Genomic DNA, 19,410 nt, shown 5'->3' with positions numbered 1-19,410 from the left:
GGTGTAATTCGTTGATGTCGGCGGCTTACCCACGGGAAACTATTGACAACGTAGTTCTTATGCCCAGTTTGTTGTTATTTTTGTTTACAGAGTCATTCACAGCGGGAGAGGCTAGGGATCACGATAAGGAGGTCGTGTCTAGTTAGGCATATCTTGGAGTTCCTACTAGGTGGTTGACGTCGAATGCAGGTCCTAAATAAGCACTAAAAGTCACGTCGCTTTTTTTTTTTTTTTACTTCTTGAGTCGCTTAATGCAGTGAGGTCGGTGATCCATTCTCCAAACGCCGGTCTCGATTGAGGCTTGCCGACCGCAACATTGTTATTATTTTGTTAGATTTATAGTTATCTAAATTGAGTTAAATCCTAATCTAATTGGCAAGGATATAATTTGGCATATATGGATTATGATCGGAATCTAATCAATTTTGAATTAGATTCGACTTGTGTTTAGAAATCCAATTGATTAGAGTTCTAATTAGACTCTAATTTGAAGCCACATCCTATAAAATATGTGGCCATGTTAATGAAGCTGGAGCAATTAAGAGGCCATTCACTAATTAATTAAGTCTCTTGGAGGTACGGATGCTGCGGAGAGAGCCGAGCTTCATGCTTAACTAGTGAAGGACCCGCGCGTTGCGGCGGAAACGATTCTACAGAAATAAATATATAAATAAAATAAAAATTAAAAAAAAAGAGTCAAAAAATTGTATAAAAAATAACTAAAAAATAAAACAACTATTGCTTAATAAAATTATAAGAAAGATTACAAAATAAAGATAAAAATCATACTAATAAAAAATTATATATAATTATATTTATACTATATATATTATAATTATTATTAATTAATATAATTTTTAGAAAATTGATTTATTGTTCTTACATTTTGCCTCTATTCTTCTTTATCTATCTTATCCTTTTATTTTTATTTTTTTTACTTTTTTTATGTTCATTTTTAATTTCCTTCATTATTTTTATATATTTTTAATAATTCTTTTATTCAGCTTAATTAAAATTTATATTGAATACAAATAATTAACTTATTTAAAAATTATTTATATATTTTAAATTTTTATAAAAATAAATAAAATTTATGATTGAATTAAAAAATTTATAAATTTTTTAATCATATATTAAAAAACAAATATAAAAATAATTAAAGAAAAAGAAAAGAGAAAAAAAGAGACAAAAAAAAAAAATCCCTTCTCTCCTCCTCTCCTCTCCCCTCAGCTGGGCCCGCCTCCTCCTCTCCTCTCCTCTCCTCTCCGCTCCTCTCCCCTGCCACCACGCGGCGGCCCGCCGAGCCCGCCGCCTGTCGGCGCCCACGGCCCGCCGGCGCCCCGCGCGCCGCCCGCGCCCCGCGCCCGCCTCTCCTCTCCTCTCCTCTCCTCTCCCGCGCACGCGTGCCCCGCCCACGTGTCCGCCTGCCGGCGCAGCCCCTCGCCCGGCGCACGCCGGCCCGCCCCGCACGCCCGCCGGCCCGCGCCCCTGTGCTCGCCCTTGCCCGCGCCTCCCGTCGCCGCACCTGTCGCGCGCCCGCCGGCTCCGCGCTTCCTGCCGCGCCCCCGCGTGCCCTGCGCGTGCCGCGCCACGCCGGCGCCCACCACGCTGCCCGACTGCCGCCGCCCCCGCTCCGCACCGCCGCGCCTCCACGCTCGCCACCTTGTTCCAAACTGAGATTCCAAACTGGGTTTTCATTTATCATGTTATGATAGCCTTGGTGTTTCGTGACAGGAGGTGGCAGCAACATCATGAGCCAAGAGCATAGTTAGTTAATTCGGATTCGGCAAAAATTCGGTACGGATATAATTCGGATAAAATTCGTTTTCTAATTTTTAAATTTATTAAAAAATACGGCTAAAAAACGGATTTGTCAATTATTCAAATACGTGATTTATACAGATATTATACGTTCACCAATTAAAAATTCGGAATAAAAAATTCAGCTATTAAATTAAATTTATTTTCTTTTAAGATTTATGTTGTTAGCATAAATATTTATATTTCTTAAGAATACAAGAATAAAGAGCTACAAAATTAAACTGATTAAGTAAAAAAAATAGCAAACTATATTATGTTTTAAAATAAATAAATAATTAAATAAATAAAAGATTAAGATAGTCTATAAAAAATTAAATTTTTTTGATAGAATGATATCTTTATTTTGGGAGAGGGGGCGAGCGTTGGCGAAATTATTTTTTTTTTCTTTTTTCCTTTTTCTATTTCTTGTTTCTGTTTATGCCTTAAAATAAACAGGAGGTTTTTTTTTGTTTGGGCGAGCGGCGCTCGAGCACTCGCGCTCGCGAGCGAGCCGCGAGGCCCGCGATCCGTGCGCGAGCGCTCGTGCTCGCGCTCGCGGGCCGCGAGGCCCGCGAGGCCCACGACCAGCGCGCGATCGCTCACACTCGCGAGCCGCGACGCGGTGTCTTTTTGGCAAAATTATTCGGCACACGGATTATTTGCGAATACGTTTTTGTACCCAAAAAAACACGTTTTTTTCCGAATTTTTGGAAAAAATACGTATATGGCCGATTAATTCGTTTTTTCAAAAATTCGCGAATAATTCGCGAATAATTTACGAATTAACTAACTAAGGCCAAGAGAGAGTTGGAGCTCTAATTAATTAAGTGAGCATATGAGGAGCCGTATGCACTAATTCAGATCAAGTTGTGGTCCGTACGGGTGGTGAGAGAGAAGCCAATTTTGGAGTCTCTTATACGGCGCGACTTTCGGCGTTTCGGATCTAATTAAGTTTTCAGAGATTTTCTTGTACTCCGTCTTTCGATATTAATAAATTATTTGCTCCGTCTTCGCCCGTGGACTAGGCCGGTGGCCGAACCACGTAAAAATTATTGAATTTTATTGGGTTTTATTAGATTTTTGTGATTTAAAACTTGTTAAAGTCTCTTGAGAGCTCAATAATTATTAATGAGCTGCTTGGGAGCCGAACTAAAATTTTATGTTTGATGTTTATTCCTACATTGAAAACCAAAAGGGTGTTTGTGCTTTTTATATATTCCTTTATTCTCAAGCTAGTTGTTTGGAACAAAGTGAGAGTAATGCTCCTGTTTAAATACACGCACGCACGGCACGAGCACGAGCCGGGCGACGGCGCGCAGTCCATACACCCAGTTTATTTTATTTTTATTTTTATTTTTTTTAATTTTATCTTTATTTTAATTCTTATCTTTATCCTAATCCTAATGTTTATCCGTATAATCGTAGGCTTATCTTGTTCTACACGGATTTGACGCGTTAGAGCAAGATTCTCGCCTTAATTATAAATATTGGGCGAGGTTGCATGAGTTGAAGAAGAACCCGAGCATACTTAAACCCTCTCGTCTTTTCCTGCTTACTCGCTATTCATCTTGTCCACCGATTTTTGCCGAGTTTTCTTTTGCTGGATATGAATCTTGCACGACCTTGAAAGCGTGTCGACAGGGTGGAATGTGGTCATTGTACCGCTAGGAGTAATTGCTGGAAAGCCTCGCATGTGGAGGGGCAATTTCACTTCTAAAACAATGCTCTGCACGCCTCGCTTCTAGGACAGGTGATTCTTACTCATGGTTCGTCCTCGTTCACGATCTGTAAGAGAGCGGAACGTTTTGAGTCTAATAGCCTTATACCTTGAGATGGAGTTATTACAGAAATTAGAATTAGAGTTAGATCGGGACTTGTATATTATATATTTATATATAACTTGATGTAAAGATGTTAAATCACGTCCATTCATCAAGAACGTATCCAGATACATTCTAACCGTTAAATCTATCGTATTTTTATAAATCGATTTGAATAGAACGACTCTATCTTTGAATAAATTATATGGGCCACATCCAACAATACTCTCACCAAAAGTTTTAAAAATAGCCCGTATGGTCACTGATTTCACACAATTAATAAACGCTATAATTTTTTCTGAGTAGATCAACACAACAATAATATTATTCACAAAACTTCGTGCACTTATGCAAACGGCAGTAAGATGTACGTGCGTCTCGAAAGGTTTATACATATGTATAACACTTGCTTACTTTATACTTAATCAGTCCTGTGATTCACATGAACTGAAAAGAAGCACAAAAAGACGAGAGAAAGAAAAAGAAGGCAGAAAAAGAAGGCAGTATGTTGTGTTGAATTAATTTAGGTGGTCTCGAGGGGCTTGGAACCGAGCTGCTCCGCGGCTGGCTTGGAAGCCGGCATGGACATGGACCGAAGCAGCCGTGCCGACGAACTCGAACGGTGGAGGCGGCACCGGAAAGAGCCCCTGTGTTTCGTCGGCGAGCACAGGCACCGCCTGGCATGTGTCGTTTGCGATGACACCGCCGCCGCCTTTGACTCGGCCGCTAGTTCCTTCTTGCTCCCTTCGCCCGCGGGAGAGCTCATCGCCCAAGTCTAGTCGATCTACACCCGCTCTCCCACTTTCTTATCTCTGTGTAGTGCGTGTGGTCTGCTTTATCAGTGTGTGCTCTACTTTATTCGCCACAAAGGAATTGAATTATATTTGTTAGAAAAATTAATTGCATCAAAATCCATCATCAATCAGGATTTAATTGTATGGATGCTCCCTATGCTATCCCGTTAAGTCAAGTGGGTCCCTTTACTTTTTATTTACGTCATTTAATTTCTAATTGAAAAATAAACTTTTTTTATAAATGATCATTTTTTTTTAATATAAATGCCTTTTTTTCGTTTAATCTATTCTAGCATGAAGGAGTTGAAACCTAATTCATAGCAAAAATTCAAGATTTAATGAGTAATGCTTCTATACTTTTTTTTTTCGTTACCGTTCATTCACTCCCATTCAACGGTTCAGATTTAATTTTCTTAAAATTGTGACCTGTAATAGCAGGTCACTTTGGGAGAATTACCGGTAACTAGCTACCTAAAAAAAGAATATTTTTGTCTTTTAATACATGAGCAATTTAGTCATTTTATCTCTACTCACTACAACAAAAACGGTCTATAGCGACACTTTTAAATGTAGGTACGTGTCAAAAAAGTGCTGCTAGCTAAAATTACTGACACTTTTAAAAAATGTTGCTATATGTGAGGTCGCTAGGTATATAGTGATAGTTAAAGAGTGTCGCTATAACCTAAAAAAGTGCTACTAATTTACCAACAACTTATTTAAGCATTTAGCAACCGCCGAAACTCTATCTCGTTGGCTGCGGTGGTGGAGGAGGACGACAGGAATGGCTCTTCGTCTAAAATTTCAGTGGATTGAGTGAAGAGAGAAGAAAATATGGTAATTAATTTTTCTTTTTTTTTTTCTTTTCTGTTTGTAATCGGCCAAATGGACTGAGTGTGGTTGGTTGAGTAGAGTAATCTTTTATTTTTGGTTGATTGGGCTTTATATTTAGGCATTAGTAGATGTTTCTTTAAGTTTTAGCATAAATGGGACACTTACTTAAAAGTGTCCCCAACATATGTCCCTATAACCTAATTCTGTTGTAGTGACTATATTATCAAAATTTTTATTCTCTCTTTGTTTCTTTTTTCTCTCTCTATCTTTCCTCTCATATTTTGACATTTCATATAAGAAAAGTTTCAAATTATTTGACAACAAGGACATAAGATTATTTTGTGGATCAACTATGAATTTTGTCTATATCCATCTTGAATCCGACCCAAATCATATATATAAGTTTAATATTATATTCGAATTTATATTTTAAAAATTTAAATTTAATATAAAATATTTTGAAATATGATAAAGAGAAATAATTGTTTTGTTTCCGGTCTCCGGGTTTGGGCTTGGTTTTGGGTTCCGAAAAATTGGTCAGTTTCGGGTTTAGATATGGATTTTTGATATCCGTCAAGTTCGGAAATAAGTTTTGCAATTGTTAATCGGGCTCGAATTCAAATTCCTAGTCTTTTTTTTTTCTGAACAGTAATCCTAAATTAATATCTAAAGTAGAACAATTCTAAATTTTTTAAAATAATGATACAAAATTAATGTCTAAAGTAGAACAATTCTAAATTTTTTTAACATATTAAATACATTTAATTTATAATTTTTTTACCTACATTCAAATTTTTTTAAATAAGTGATACAAAATTAATGTCTAAACTATAGGAATTTAAAATTTTCTTAAATATATTAAGTATGTTGAATTGAAATAATTACCAACATTACAAATTTTTCCTCTAACTTAAATTTCAATTTTTTAATCTTAAATATTTAATATTTAATATTTAAATTCAATATATTTAGAAATAGAACTATTTCTAAAATTTCTATAATTTAAATTAATGCCTAAATTTTAGAAACACTAAAATTTCTAAAGTAAATGCGTAAATTAATGCCTAATTAATGGCTAAATTAGGATAATCAATCAATTTTCCAAATTAGTATAAATTAATGCATAAATTTAGAATATCAATTAAAAGTTTCTTTAAATGTTCCATAGTTTAATTACCAAAATAATCTCGAATGATATAACTCTTTTACCAGCTAAATGTTAAAATTATATTTTTACCTTCTATTAATCAATGGTTAAGATCTATTTTATTTTTTTAATAATAAAGTACCGAATCATTTCTCTTCATAATTTTGAATAACTAAAGTATTCACTTATCAAAATTTAAGGTCACCTGTGATATCATGTTTACTTTTTATATTTTAAAAACTAACTCTATATAATTAATTTGATGTAGCGAAATTTTTTTTTTTTATATTGTTATATTTAATTAGCTTATAATGTATTCAACTAAGGGTCCATTAAGTGAAGTGATGGAACTCAAGTTCTATCACTTTCGTTATTTAATTTTGTGTAAGTCAAAAATATAATGTAATTCAAGTTATGTTAGATCTTCACTTCACCTACTCTCAACTTTCTCCTCTAAAGTGTCGAACTCGACTTCCGCCGTATTCAACCTTTTCTAAAAAATTTATTAAATAGTAAATCTAAACTCTACTTCCTTTATAATGGATTAGAATTACTTTATTTATAATAAATTAGGATTATCTTTAAATAATAATAAAAAATTTAATTATATAATAGGTTAAAGTTTATAGCAGTAAATTTACTGCTATATTTAGGAGATAACAGGATTCACTTACTTACATCAAAATAAACAACGAAACTTAAAAAACTAATTTTATCAACACCAAGTTATATCAAAATAAACAAAAGAAGTAATTGAATTTAACTTTCAGACTGTACGAGCTACGTCAAAACAAACAACAAAAAAATAATTACACTTCAAAAAAATTCAAACACCGCTGCACTTGACTTACGTTGGATCTACAGATTCGTCAATCCAGACGCCCCCTAAGTGCTAAATGATATTTAATTTAAAAAAATGTTGGAAGCACAAAAAATTATTGCCAAATCTTTATTTTTTTGCTATCAAGTAAATAATGCTGGTGAAATGGTTGCAAATATTCACCATTCATTTCTATTTTGTTTAATATGCAAAATTTTATTAAAAAATACAAATAAACATAATACCAAATGTGACCTTAAAGTGTATAAGATTAGAATGTATAGGGACCAACTTGTAAAAATTGAACAGTTTGGAGCCTGTCTATATTATTCACGGTGAACAATCTTTTTACTGGTTTTGTGAGGACTCGATTGTTTAGGGATACTCACTTGCTGAACGTAGGGGTGGAAACAAGCCGAGCTCGAGCGAGCCTATCTCAGCTTAAGCTTAACTTGAAATTAATTTCGAGCCTAAATTTAGGCTCAATCTTGACTTGAAATTAATTTGAGCCGAGCTCGAGCGAGCCTAACTTCGAGTTTGAAATTCTTAACACCGTGCAATCTATAGTTTAATTTTTATAAAACATTATCTAAAATTCGATACAAAAAATGTTTAATAGCTCAACATACAAAATGAATGCATGAAATACAATATTATAAGATTAAAAAAATTAGGAAAAGCGATTCTATGAGCGAATGAAAAAGAGAGAGAGAGAGAGAGAGCAATTAGAGTATGATTTTGCTGGTTTGATTTTGTGAGCCCAATAATCTAAATTCTATATACATATAATTAAAATACATAATATATATTATTTTATATAATTAAAATATATATTATATATAATTATATATAGAGAAAGTTCGGCTACTATACTCCTATTAGTATAGACCCATTTATATTCATAAGTTTTCGATCGTTAGATCTATACTTTTGACCATTTCCATCCGTAAATCATACTATTCAACCAATCACCCACTCAATCCTAAGGGACCACTATCATCCTAATTGTACATCCAACGGCCAAAAATTTATAAGTATAAAAGGGTCTATACTCAAAAAAGTATAGTAGCCCTAGCCTCTATATATATAGAATTAGATAACTATACTATTAATAGTACCAACCGCTTGTTATTAGGTTTTCGGCCCTTAGATGAAGGGATGTGTCGTCAGGATGATTGTAGCCCCTTTGGGTTGAAGAGGTTGGTAGTTGAATAGTATGATCTAACGGATGAAAATGACCAAAAAGATAGATCTAACGACAGAAAACTCAATAGCACCAAACGCTTGGTACTATTAATAGTATAATAGCCGGACTCTATATATATAGATAGATCTAACGGCAGAAAACTCGATAGCACAAAATGATTGGTACTATAGATAGTATAATAGTCGGACTATATACATATAGAGAGAGAGTCCGGCTACTATATTATCGATTGTCACGCCCGGGTACCAGCGGAAGCATATCCGGTTGTGTGCACAGACCCGCCGTATATACCACAACTCAAGTATACACAAGGCGTCTACAAACCATATACTTCACCAAAATGAAGCACTAGGCATAAAACGTTCTCTATTCATCAAGTTCACAATTTGTGACTTGTTTAGGAATAGCACAACCACTATTCAAGAACTACCCTTCACTTTGAGGGTTCTTACAATTTAACAGTATCAGCCAATAAGGCTCTAGCCTTATTATAATTACCTACTTTAGATAAAAATGACCATTCTCGCAGTCAGCGAGGCTAAACCCTTCAAGAAGCATTGCATAATGTTCAAAGTTTCAAGGCGACTCGATTTAGTTCGCACAAACCATGGTATAAAGTATCTCCCAACAAAAATTCAATCCAAACCATTCTGTTCAATCAATCCCACATGCATTAAGGAGGGAATTGATGCTAATCGACTCGGCCAACAGCCGATCATAGATGCAACTAAAGCAATCATTATGATCATATCGAATCATAGGAACATTGCATAAAGTACTACCTGCAGTAGTTATCTATGTCGTCGTATCTGACTCTATGTTTCCGTCGGCGTACCTCCACTGGGTACTTTTTGCAACAAAGCTGGTGCAGATACTTTAGTCAACATGTTATTTCTTGGGCACTCAGAGCGAAAATGGCCCTCCTGACCACATACAAAACACTTTCCTTTTCGCTGAGGACACTTTGGGGGAACATGCGGACCTCCACAAATTACACATGGCCGAGGTAATCGTCTCCTCAATCTTCTTTGCTTAGAAAAAAAACCACGTTTCCAAGGTTAATTCTTCTTTAATTTTCTTGATGATTCTCCGACATGTAATTGATCGCCCTTGGTAGCCTCTTTGGCTCTTTCAGTGCATTCCACACCTTTTCTTATGGTCAAAGTACGATTCGAAACCTTGTGGAATTTCTTGAGATCAGCCGTCTGTTGAATCAACAGGTTCTCCAACCGTCTGATTCCTTCATCCTGTCGGCGCAAATCCTCGGCTTGAAGTAGCGTCACATTCGCTTGTCGCTCCACCACTCCAACTAGAGTAGCCAGCTGCTCTTTTAATTCCTGAACCTCGTTAGATTCAGAAGGTTCATGTCTTTCTGGCTCAGTTGCATCAGTTGCCGTAGGGTGCATCTTTGGCATTGCAAGCTGCAACAAACAAAATAGGCACAGGTTAAAACAACCGATGCTATCGTAGCCCCACTCAAAATTGTAAAATCCCAATCATGCAAAAGTAATGAAATGACCGCCCACTATTCCCCAATATCACATTGTCGGCCGCCAACGTGATTTTGGAAGGACATAGAGGTTATTCATTTCAATCGAACTCCAACAATTTTGGAGTTATAAGTATAACCCAATCATAATACTTTCGCTCAACATAGTCGCAAAAGACCCCGTCCCTCACGTTCCTAATCCTGATCGTTCAACTGGCCTAAGGTTTACTAAGTCCACTAAGACTTAACCCTAGGCTCTGATACCACTATAATCTGTCACACCCGGGTACCAGCGGAAGCATATCCGGTTGTGTGCACAGACCCGCCGTATATACCACAACTCAAGTATACACAAGGCGTCTACAAACCATAGTAAAAGCATATAATTCTAACCAGGTAATCAGAGCACGACTTTTAAGTTTAACTCATACAATCCAAACCATAATACAGGAAATAAGAACAAAGTATACTTTTACAAAAACTTCTTATACATCTCTGTACTAAACTATATAAACTGCTGGAGGTGATCTAATACACGTCCAAAAAGGCTCTAGCTAGCCGCTGACCCCTCGCCAGGAACCCTAGCCTTTCCCGCTGTGGAAGGCTCTATAAAAACAACAACAAAGAGGGCGTGAGAACTATTAAACAATAGTTCCCAGTGGGTAAGCCGCCGAGAGTGGCGAAGTACACCACTAGGTCAACTGTGGCATGAATAGATAGGAATAAGTAAGCAAGTAAAAGCAATAAGCAAATGTAAAAGTAAACTACTCATGCTATTTGCTCAACAATCAATAAATATCGATAGACTGCAGGTATCAATTATCCCGATGAATTCTATCAATCATATTACTTGACGATTTAACCACACATATACCAAATTGTAAGCAAGATAATTCATTATTACCGGAATTACAGATAATATCATGTAATTGCTTTCTACATTAGTAAGAATGAAACATTCTTTATGTCGCTGACCAATCATGATGTCAACTTCTAGGTTATTCAGCATTAAGCTCACTTTAGATGTCAACTTTCTAATCTGCTCCTCAATAAGTTCGCTTAACCCAAGACATATAGTAACTTTACTACTATGTCCAGCTGAGGTTAAAGTACTTGACATAACCCAATTTCCAACGAACTTACACAAGGTAAGTTCAAGCCGCGCTGTGCCTAATGGCCCCGTGGTAGTCAACATCCCTACTCTAGGAATGAGCCTCTCCCACGGCATTCCATTTCGGCGCTCACTTCGTACATTGCGAGCATCTGTCGCTAAGCTGTTCGGGAGTGCTAGCTTGGGGGGGAGCGACCCCGCAAGCGTGTGCAAACGCGCACAATGGCATGCAAGCCGTAGTCCACAGTACCAGTCTCACAACAATATCATGTCCCTGACATGGAATCTCAACTCAAGCCACTCCGGAACGCGGGGCTTGGGGGGCGCGACCCCCGCAAGCATGTACGAAAGAGCATAATGGCATGCTAGCTATAGTCCAGGGTACAAATATCTCAACAGCATCATGTCTCTGACATGGAATCTCAACTCGACCCAAGGTCGGCACTGTAGTACCCAATCATAAGTCACTATCAACAATTTGTTGACAAGATTCTACCAGTCGTTAATATAACTTGACAAGTTAAAGTTTTACATCACACTAGTGATTCTATCAGGCTATACCTGGTCAGTCACTCACAATCTCTCACTACTCCTTACACATAAGGAAAGTGGTTTACTAAGGTTCTGTTCATAGACTCATGGCACATAACCTGCAGTTCAATATAAACTTCTATTACTTGAAGCAAACAAATATGAAACAATCACCTCTACTTGACTATACAAGTATGTCATCATATTTAAATCTAGTTATCTACTAGATTATATTCAGTTGTATATCATTCAATTATGCCCTCATATAAACTTCTAGTTACTTACTAGAATATGTACCCCAACATGAATCTATCATGTGAATGTAGAAGCTAACAGGGTAATACAAGCAAGGAATATAAACGATAAATTACATTTCAAATGACCTCCATGCCATTTATTCTACAATTAGGAATGCATATGCAAACACAAGCCTTTACCTGATCTTTCAGAGTTTAGCCATTATACTTGTTATATAACATTGCATAGCTCAATCCTAAGTATATCTGTCTCTTTGTTGTTCAACAAAACTAATTGGTCCATTCACGAATTTACCATTCTATCCTCGTGGATAACATCAAGCCAAATTGCATATGTAAGCTACTAGTATCATGAATCCATAGTACTTAACAGGTAACCATGTAAAATGGACAAGTTATGAAGCTTTCATTACTATTTAAAGATGCTATCATTTCCGATATGATCTACATATCAGTGCATGTCTCAATGCCTTAAACTATACATGTATTCACATGAATATGAAATAACTTCAACTCAGATGTCAAAGGAGACATAGAGGGAATTCACCCATTTCGGGAAGGTCCGACCCACCTATCACCAAGCTCAATCCAGCCAAAAGAAGTCCCGAAACTCTGCTCAACGGAACCCCAACTCTGCTGAAAACGAAACACGAAAAGCGCATCAAAACTACGGCCGAAATGTCCAATTTCGGTACAATTTGCACTTAGTACAAGGTAATAACTTGAATCCCTATTTTGGGCTAGTTTAGTACCTCAAGTTAAGCCTCTAATTGCTCTCACATATCAGCCAGAGATAATCTGACAGTCAATCGCAGCCTCGCTGCGAACATTCGTCAAAACGACATCAAAATAATTGTATACTAGGTAATATTGTCGGAATCTTACTTAATCCAATTTCTAACTGAAATTTCAACTTACCCCAAGTTGAAACACCTTCTAAACCAGTCCCCAAGGTCACAAATTCAGCTCAAATTAATTTGGAAACCTGCTGTGAGCAAACATCCCAAAATCGCATCATGACTTCACTAATATCATCGTTTTCATCATCGAAATAGAGAAAAAAACTCATTATTTACCTCGAAGGCTTTAACTCTGACTTTGGGATGAAGAATTACAGCAAAACCACTCCTCAATTGTTGCTTTAAACCATCTTAAACCAGCTGGTAGCAAGAATCGAGAACCAACATCAAACCAACATAAAAAACTATCACTAATCTCAAACTAGAGATAGAAACCAGCTTGTTTACCTCACTAGACTTCAATTCAGCTTCCCTGAGAGTTGGAGCTGCGAAAATACCTCCCATGCGAGTCCTTTCCACCCACTCGTAGCTGCTCCAAAGTCCACAAACCAGCTAACGCAACGAACGGCGAGAAATAGGCACAAATCGACAATTTCTACTCGAAGAGAGAGAAACCCTAGAGAGAGAAAGTGGGGAAGGTGCAAAACCCTTCCTCTGAGCTCTAGCACACTCCAGCAAGCATCCCTGGTCGTGCTGGACTGAAATAGATAAGAACAAGAGGTGAAATGACCAAAAGACCCTTGCTGCCACGTTTCTGCCAGTCTGTCCAGTCTGTATCGGTACAAGGTGATGGCTGTACCGGTACAGCAAGCAGAAAAATACTGATTTCGTCCATTCAATGCACTTTCTTGCTTTTAACCCTCCAATCACTCTCTAACTTATCCAAAAACTTGTCTAAGCCCTTTAGAATATGTAGAGTAGTTCCACTTACCATTTCCCGCATTCGAACTTCGCAATTGACCAATTTCGAAGCATTGCAATTGATAATGCATTTACGATGCAATTTTCCAATTCCAGTTACTTTCTTACTTCAGTAACGTGTCAAAACCTTTCTAAGGTCTATCAAACGTCGTAGATCAGTTCCAAAAGCCATTCCAACCCTTGAACTTGTCAATAGGCCCAGATTCAGTATATTACATCGATAGTACTAAATGTTTAGTACTGTCGAATTTTGTGCCGTTAGATCTACCCCTTTAACCATTTTCACCCGATAGATCAAACTATTCAACTAACCACCCACTCAATAGGGAATCACTATTATCCTAACCGCATATCCCTTCATCCAGGGCCGAAAACCTAATAGCAACTGGTTAGTATTATTAATAGTATAGTAGACTATATATCTATACATATATATATATTTCCAGCTTTCGAGCCTAATTCGAGCGAGCCCGATAATACTCAAGCTTGGCTTGAAATTAATTTTGAGCCTAAATTTAGGCTCAAGTTCAACTTGAAATTAATTCGAGCCGAGCTCGAGCGAGCCGAATATCGAGCCGAACGCGAGCCGAACACAAACCGGCTTGCTCATTTGCCAGCCCTAGCTGAACGTGCTTGCAGTTAGAAGGTTCGACAAATGAACCAAGGCTCGTTGGCTCAAAATTTATGATTAAGGTTCCGTCACAAGGCTCGTTTGGATTGAACTGGAATTACATAATGTACAGTAGCAACCAGTTCAATAAATAAACCGCACGAATAAAGTGGGTTAAACTATATTTTCTACAGTTCTATTAAAAAATAAAAAATATTTTTCTATTTGTTTGGAGCCCTATCTTCCTTTTACCTAATAGCATTAAATGACGGCCCAATTTGGTTCGTATTATGTAGCATTATCTATTATCTCCAGATAACTAGTGATCTGGTATATCATTATTCAGATTACTTAATGTTATTTTACTTCATTTCGTTCGGTACAATAATATAATATATATCAGGTTACTGTATGTATAAGATTATTTTATTTGTTTCATCATATACGGTTCAATAATTTAGATAATAAAGTTTTCACTATTTCAAGAATGCGCTTATTATATCTTATACGTATTAGAAATTTGAATATAAATTTCGAATTAAGGTTAAATTTAAATTTAGATTTTAAACTTATATCTAAATATTGGATCTAATTTTAAATTCAAATTCTAATTTTAAGTTCAAATTTTAAATACAAATTTATTTTTAAATTCAAATTTTAATTNAATTGCTCATGAAATTTTCTCTCAAGTTCGTCCCAATCTCGGACGAAATTGGCTGGCAAACTCATATACCAAGTAAATGCAGTTTTGATTAACAAAGTATTAAATAATCTAAGTTTTAGAAAAGGATTCGCTGCGGCCTCTCTACATTGGGTCGTGAATCTTGCGACATGTTCGACCGTGTTTTCGGTCTCATCGCCTGAAAATTTATCAAATTTCGGCTTTTTTCAATTTGCAGAATACGGATGTTCCGCATCGATGTAGGGTAAGGGGATCTAAACAGAGGCAGCATTGCCGGTCTTGCCCCAACTCTGAATGTATTCCAAATAGCTTCCTCTATTTGAGCATAAAGCTCATTGTTATTCCCTTGTACGAGGATAGGAGCTTGCACTTGAACCGGGTTTGGTCCTTGAGGAAATCCATGACTCTATACTACAGGGTTCACTCCCTGCGGCGGAGGAGATAATCCCTATGCTTGAAAAGGTGCCCCCTGATGCTGAGGCTGAACATTTACCAGTGTTATAGGATTTTGTAATACCGGTGTAGCTACAGGTCCTTACAAACCCGCTATAGGTTGCTCATTTCGGGTTAATAATTGCCCAATTCAGGTAATATTCTCATTAGAGGCCATAATTGCGGCCAGTACTGCATCTAGGCAAGCAGTACTTTGGTGACTATTTTGGTCGAAAACTTGTAGGATGCATGTCATCTGTTCGAGCACTTGAGCCAAACTTGGCTCTTGCTGGTCTGATTGACCACTAGCGTCGCCTTCGATTAGCAAGACCGCTTGGCGCTCTATTGCATTATCTGAGTTATTGGCTTGGTCATTCCCAGAATTTCGAGGAACGACTCTGTTACGCAAATTCATGGTATTATCATCAGCCATTGTTCCAATAAGGAAATAAATTTACCTAAATGTGTCCCACTGGGCGTGCCAAAAATTGCTATGAGCCGAATTCCTCAACCCCTGACCCGGTCAAAGGTTTTCCTAGAGAATCGTACAGGGATTAAATACGGCTTCAAGTAGTGACCCTCGAAGTTTGCACGTCCGACGGATCAAGCGATTCGGTTGATATGGAATCGGATCAGCTGTGACATAGCGATTCCCCGTAAGCCGTGCCGAGTTTCGTCGAAAGGTGCGGAACGTGGAAAGGAACGAGTTACTATAGGATAGCAGTGCATTGGAGCCTATATACAAAGTATAAAGGGACCCGAGAGAGTGAAACTGCAATTCTGGAGAAGTTCTAGAAATTTTACTCTCGGGGACCGGTCCTTTGGGTGAGAAACCGGTTCCCGAACGTTGATCAGCCGAACGAGGTGAAAAATCGGCTAAGTCCTGGAAATCGAGCTCTCGGAAACCGGTGCTTCGGCGGGAGACCGGCCCCGAGAGACCGGTTGCATCGGCGGGAGACCGGTCCCCTTCTGCGTAGATTGCAGGATAGCTCTCGGGAACCGGTCCCTGAAGGGAGAGACCGGTCCCCGAACCCGAAATTGCCCAGTAAGGGCTTGTTGCAAAGATAAAAATGTAAGGGGCTTATGTGCAAAAATGACATGTGAAGGGTTATTTGAGCTAGGGCTTGGGTGAGAGCTCATTTGCTCTCACTCTCACACAAACCTTTTCCTCTCTCTCTCTAAAAACCTCTCTTTTCTCTCTCCCTCTCTCTCTAGGGCTTGGACCAAGAGGGCTTTTGGAGGAGAAAAGCTTGGATAAGAAGCTCTCCAAAGTGTAGAGCAAGCTAGATCAAGGTTTTGAAGGAAAGTTTTGGACTCCAACGGTGAGTTCTTGTGATTTTAAGTTAGGTTTTGGGTTTTTGATTCTAGTTGTTGTATCTAGGAGCTTCTATGCTATTTTCCTCCATGATTATCCATGTTAGGGACTTAGTTGGGGAAGATGGTGTTGTACAAGGACCTAACTTTAGGGTTTTTAGATTTTGAGGTTCAATCTTGGGATTGATCTCTTTTTAACCTAATTGGTAGGTCAACGAATGCATCGGTGCGCTCGGTTCGGCGATACAACGAGGGTGCGCGAGGATATTGGGAAAAGAAGCCGAGTTGGTACAAATTGCCGCAACTCGCTGCGAAAGTGTCTAAAAATCGTGAAAACAGCACCACGGCATCCTAGCATCACACAAAGGTGGAGGGTGCTATCCGAAAACATCGAGTCTCGTTCTATATCTATGTCACTACTTTTGAGCATGTTGTTATTATTGCATTCTTGCATGTAGGGTAATGAATAGTATATGTTGATTGCATCAATTATCTGCTTAAGATTATTGTGAATGACATAGGCACATGTCAACAAAAAACGAATAACCCTATATGCATGTGAATGTGAGAAAAGACTATGACCATAGTAAATAACGGTGACATTGACTATAGTGACTCGATTGGCATTGAAATGAGTATAGTTAAACAAGGTTTAACTTAAGCGGCATTATGTGTGTTATGGCATCAGGACCATTGTGGCTCAGATTGGCGGTATATATGATATGGTAGAACCTATCATTAGCATTGAGATATTGAGGCATGAGACAGGTTTGGCTATACCTCCTCAAATTGAGGATGGGATCATACTCACAGGTATTGGTTCCGGCTTGTGGAGGTCGCTCCTGTACAAGCGGTGTACTCCGGAGTGATAAAAACACCACGGGTGAAAGTGCCCGGCGAAGATCCTTCGGGTGGTTGTGCCTTGCGCCTCCCCCGTTAGACGGGAAATGTGGACTGTGAGTCGGGGTAAACCAGGAGCACCCCGGGTTGATTGGGTAAAGGCCAAAGAAAAGTGAAAAGGACATGCATGCATGATCATCATGTATTTGAATATGAATATCTATCTGTGATTTGCTTTCTTGCAGGCATTGTATTAGAAGTGCATTAGTTGGTTTGTTATCCTTCTTTATTGAAATACATATGCCTGAATTAGACCTAGTGGGCGAATCGGCGTGGTCGGCGGCCGAACCCACTAGGAACTTCGTTCTAGTTCTCATTACCACTAACCCTGCAGATCCGTGCGCGAGCGGGGCGGCGGAGGATCGAGGCAAGGGTGTTGCGCCGTAGCTAGCGGCCCTCAAGATATAGGCATACCCTACATTTTGGTTTTCTCAACTGTAGGTGTTGAACTGTAAATAATGTAAAGCAAGAAATATAAATTATATTTTGGGTAATGTAAGAATGGTGCAAACAATGTATTTTGGTTAAAGAAAAATGTGATGTGAATGAATGAGTAAATGTATTAGACTACTTGTGTTTGATTCAAATGAAATCAAATGACTTGTAGGTTGGATGCTTAGATAGTTTCGATGCTTTCACTTGTGGTTGTTGTTTGCCTTTGTGCAAACCTTGTATATTTCGCAATTCTCTTTTATGATTTGCTTGTAATATACTTGTTGTTGGAGCCTTGGGCGGACAGGGAAGGTACTATCCGCTCGGCGTCTGTCATGTGCTCGAATCCGACCAAATTGGCGGAGTTCGAGGCGTGACAGATATAGTGGTGTCAAAGCGATGTGAAAGCAAAAGTCTAGGATGGACTTAGGGACCTTAGGATTGGAAACCTTAGGAATTATGACACGTATGACGTGGACTTGGATAGGCGAAGGCTAATTGATTAGGTTATGATTAGAACTTCTCTAAACGAAAATAGAGATGGATTCAAGGGATCGTTTGTTTTCTTTTAAAGGATCATGTGGGGTGGACGACTACATAATGCCGAGAGTAGAAAATGAACGTACTTGATTGCTTTCGCTTGATTGGGTAGTTATTCGGAACGAGTAAGAGTCTCGAGTGTCGAGTATTAACGCGTGTGTTTCATTTCAGGGTAAATGTCACCGAGACGTTATACGCGTCGGTCCGCTCCGGCATTGCCTGATGAGGTGCCAGAGCAAGTTGGATCCGATGAAGTTCGTGAGTTGCGGGCCCAAGTAGCAGCTTTGACTGGGGCTATGCGACAGCAAGGGGAGCAGATAGGACGGCTCCATGACTTGGTGGCTCGACATGCGGCGGCGGCTGCACCTATACCTCAGGACCCGCCTGCACCTGTAGCACCTACGCCGATGGCGGCGGCACCGGTGACGGCTATTCCTCCGACAGCTTCAGGCTCTTCGGCTCCTATTCCGGAGGTACTTGATGCCAAGCAGGAGCGGTCGTTGGCGGTGTTGACGGCCTTCAAACGGTTTAATCCTCCGACCTCTTTGGGTGATGTGAAAGACCCCTGGTTGATGGAGGCGTGGCTTTGCGCGATGGAGGCGTTGTTCGAGGATATCTATACCCTCGAGAAGGACAAGGTTCGTTTGGCAGCTCACTGTTTAGAGGGGCCGGCTAGAGCGTGGTCGACGCGTGTGAAGAATGGTCGGTCGTTGGATCCGGCTACTATGACTTGGGAGGCATTCCGAGAGATTCTACTGATGGAGTACTTTCCGGAAAGTAACAAGCGGAAGATCAAGGAGGACTTTCGCAAGTTAAGGCAAGGAAGCCAAACGGTGCGGGAGTATGAAAGGGAGTTCTCACACATGGCTAATTGTGTTTCCGGCTTGGTTCATAGTGACCAGGATCGGGCGGAGGTCCTTGAGCGCGGATTGCGGCCAGAGATATTCAAGACTGTTCATGCGCTCCAGCTGA

At 38.8% G+C, this 19,410-nt stretch overlaps 1 protein-coding gene across 1 annotated transcript; it reads right to left on the bottom strand.

Moving 5' to 3' along the window:
• Positions 1–1,226: 1,226 nt before the first annotated feature.
• On the bottom strand, positions 1,227–9,834 carry LOC109705744 (translation initiation factor IF-2-like). The gene is made up of 2 exons (XM_020226521.1): positions 9,598–9,834; positions 1,227–1,673 (listed from the first exon to the last, which is right to left on the bottom strand). The coding sequence occupies exons 1-2, from the start codon at positions 9,832–9,834 to the stop codon at positions 1,227–1,229; spliced, it is 684 nt and encodes a 227-aa protein (XP_020082110.1).
• Between the last annotated feature and the right edge of the window lie 9,576 nt (positions 9,835–19,410).

This window comes from Ananas comosus, unplaced genomic scaffold, assembly GCF_001540865.1.
Source record: "Ananas comosus cultivar F153 unplaced genomic scaffold, ASM154086v1, whole genome shotgun sequence".
In the NCBI taxonomy this organism is placed as follows: Eukaryota; Viridiplantae; Streptophyta; class Magnoliopsida; order Poales; family Bromeliaceae; genus Ananas; species Ananas comosus.
The sequence above is the reverse complement of the archived record's forward strand: the minus strand, read 5'-3'. Positions and strand labels throughout refer to the sequence as shown.

Bases quoted from the DNA above. Each gene is read 5' to 3' on its own strand.
- LOC109705744 (XM_020226521.1), bottom strand. From the start codon at position 9,834: ATGCCAAAGATGCACCCTACGGCAACTGATGCAACTGAGCCAGAAAGA. The intron at 1,674-9,597 runs GTTTCGAATCGT...TTGGAATCTCAG, and splicing joins ATCTCAAGAAATTCCACAAG to TTTGGAACAAGGTGGCGAGC.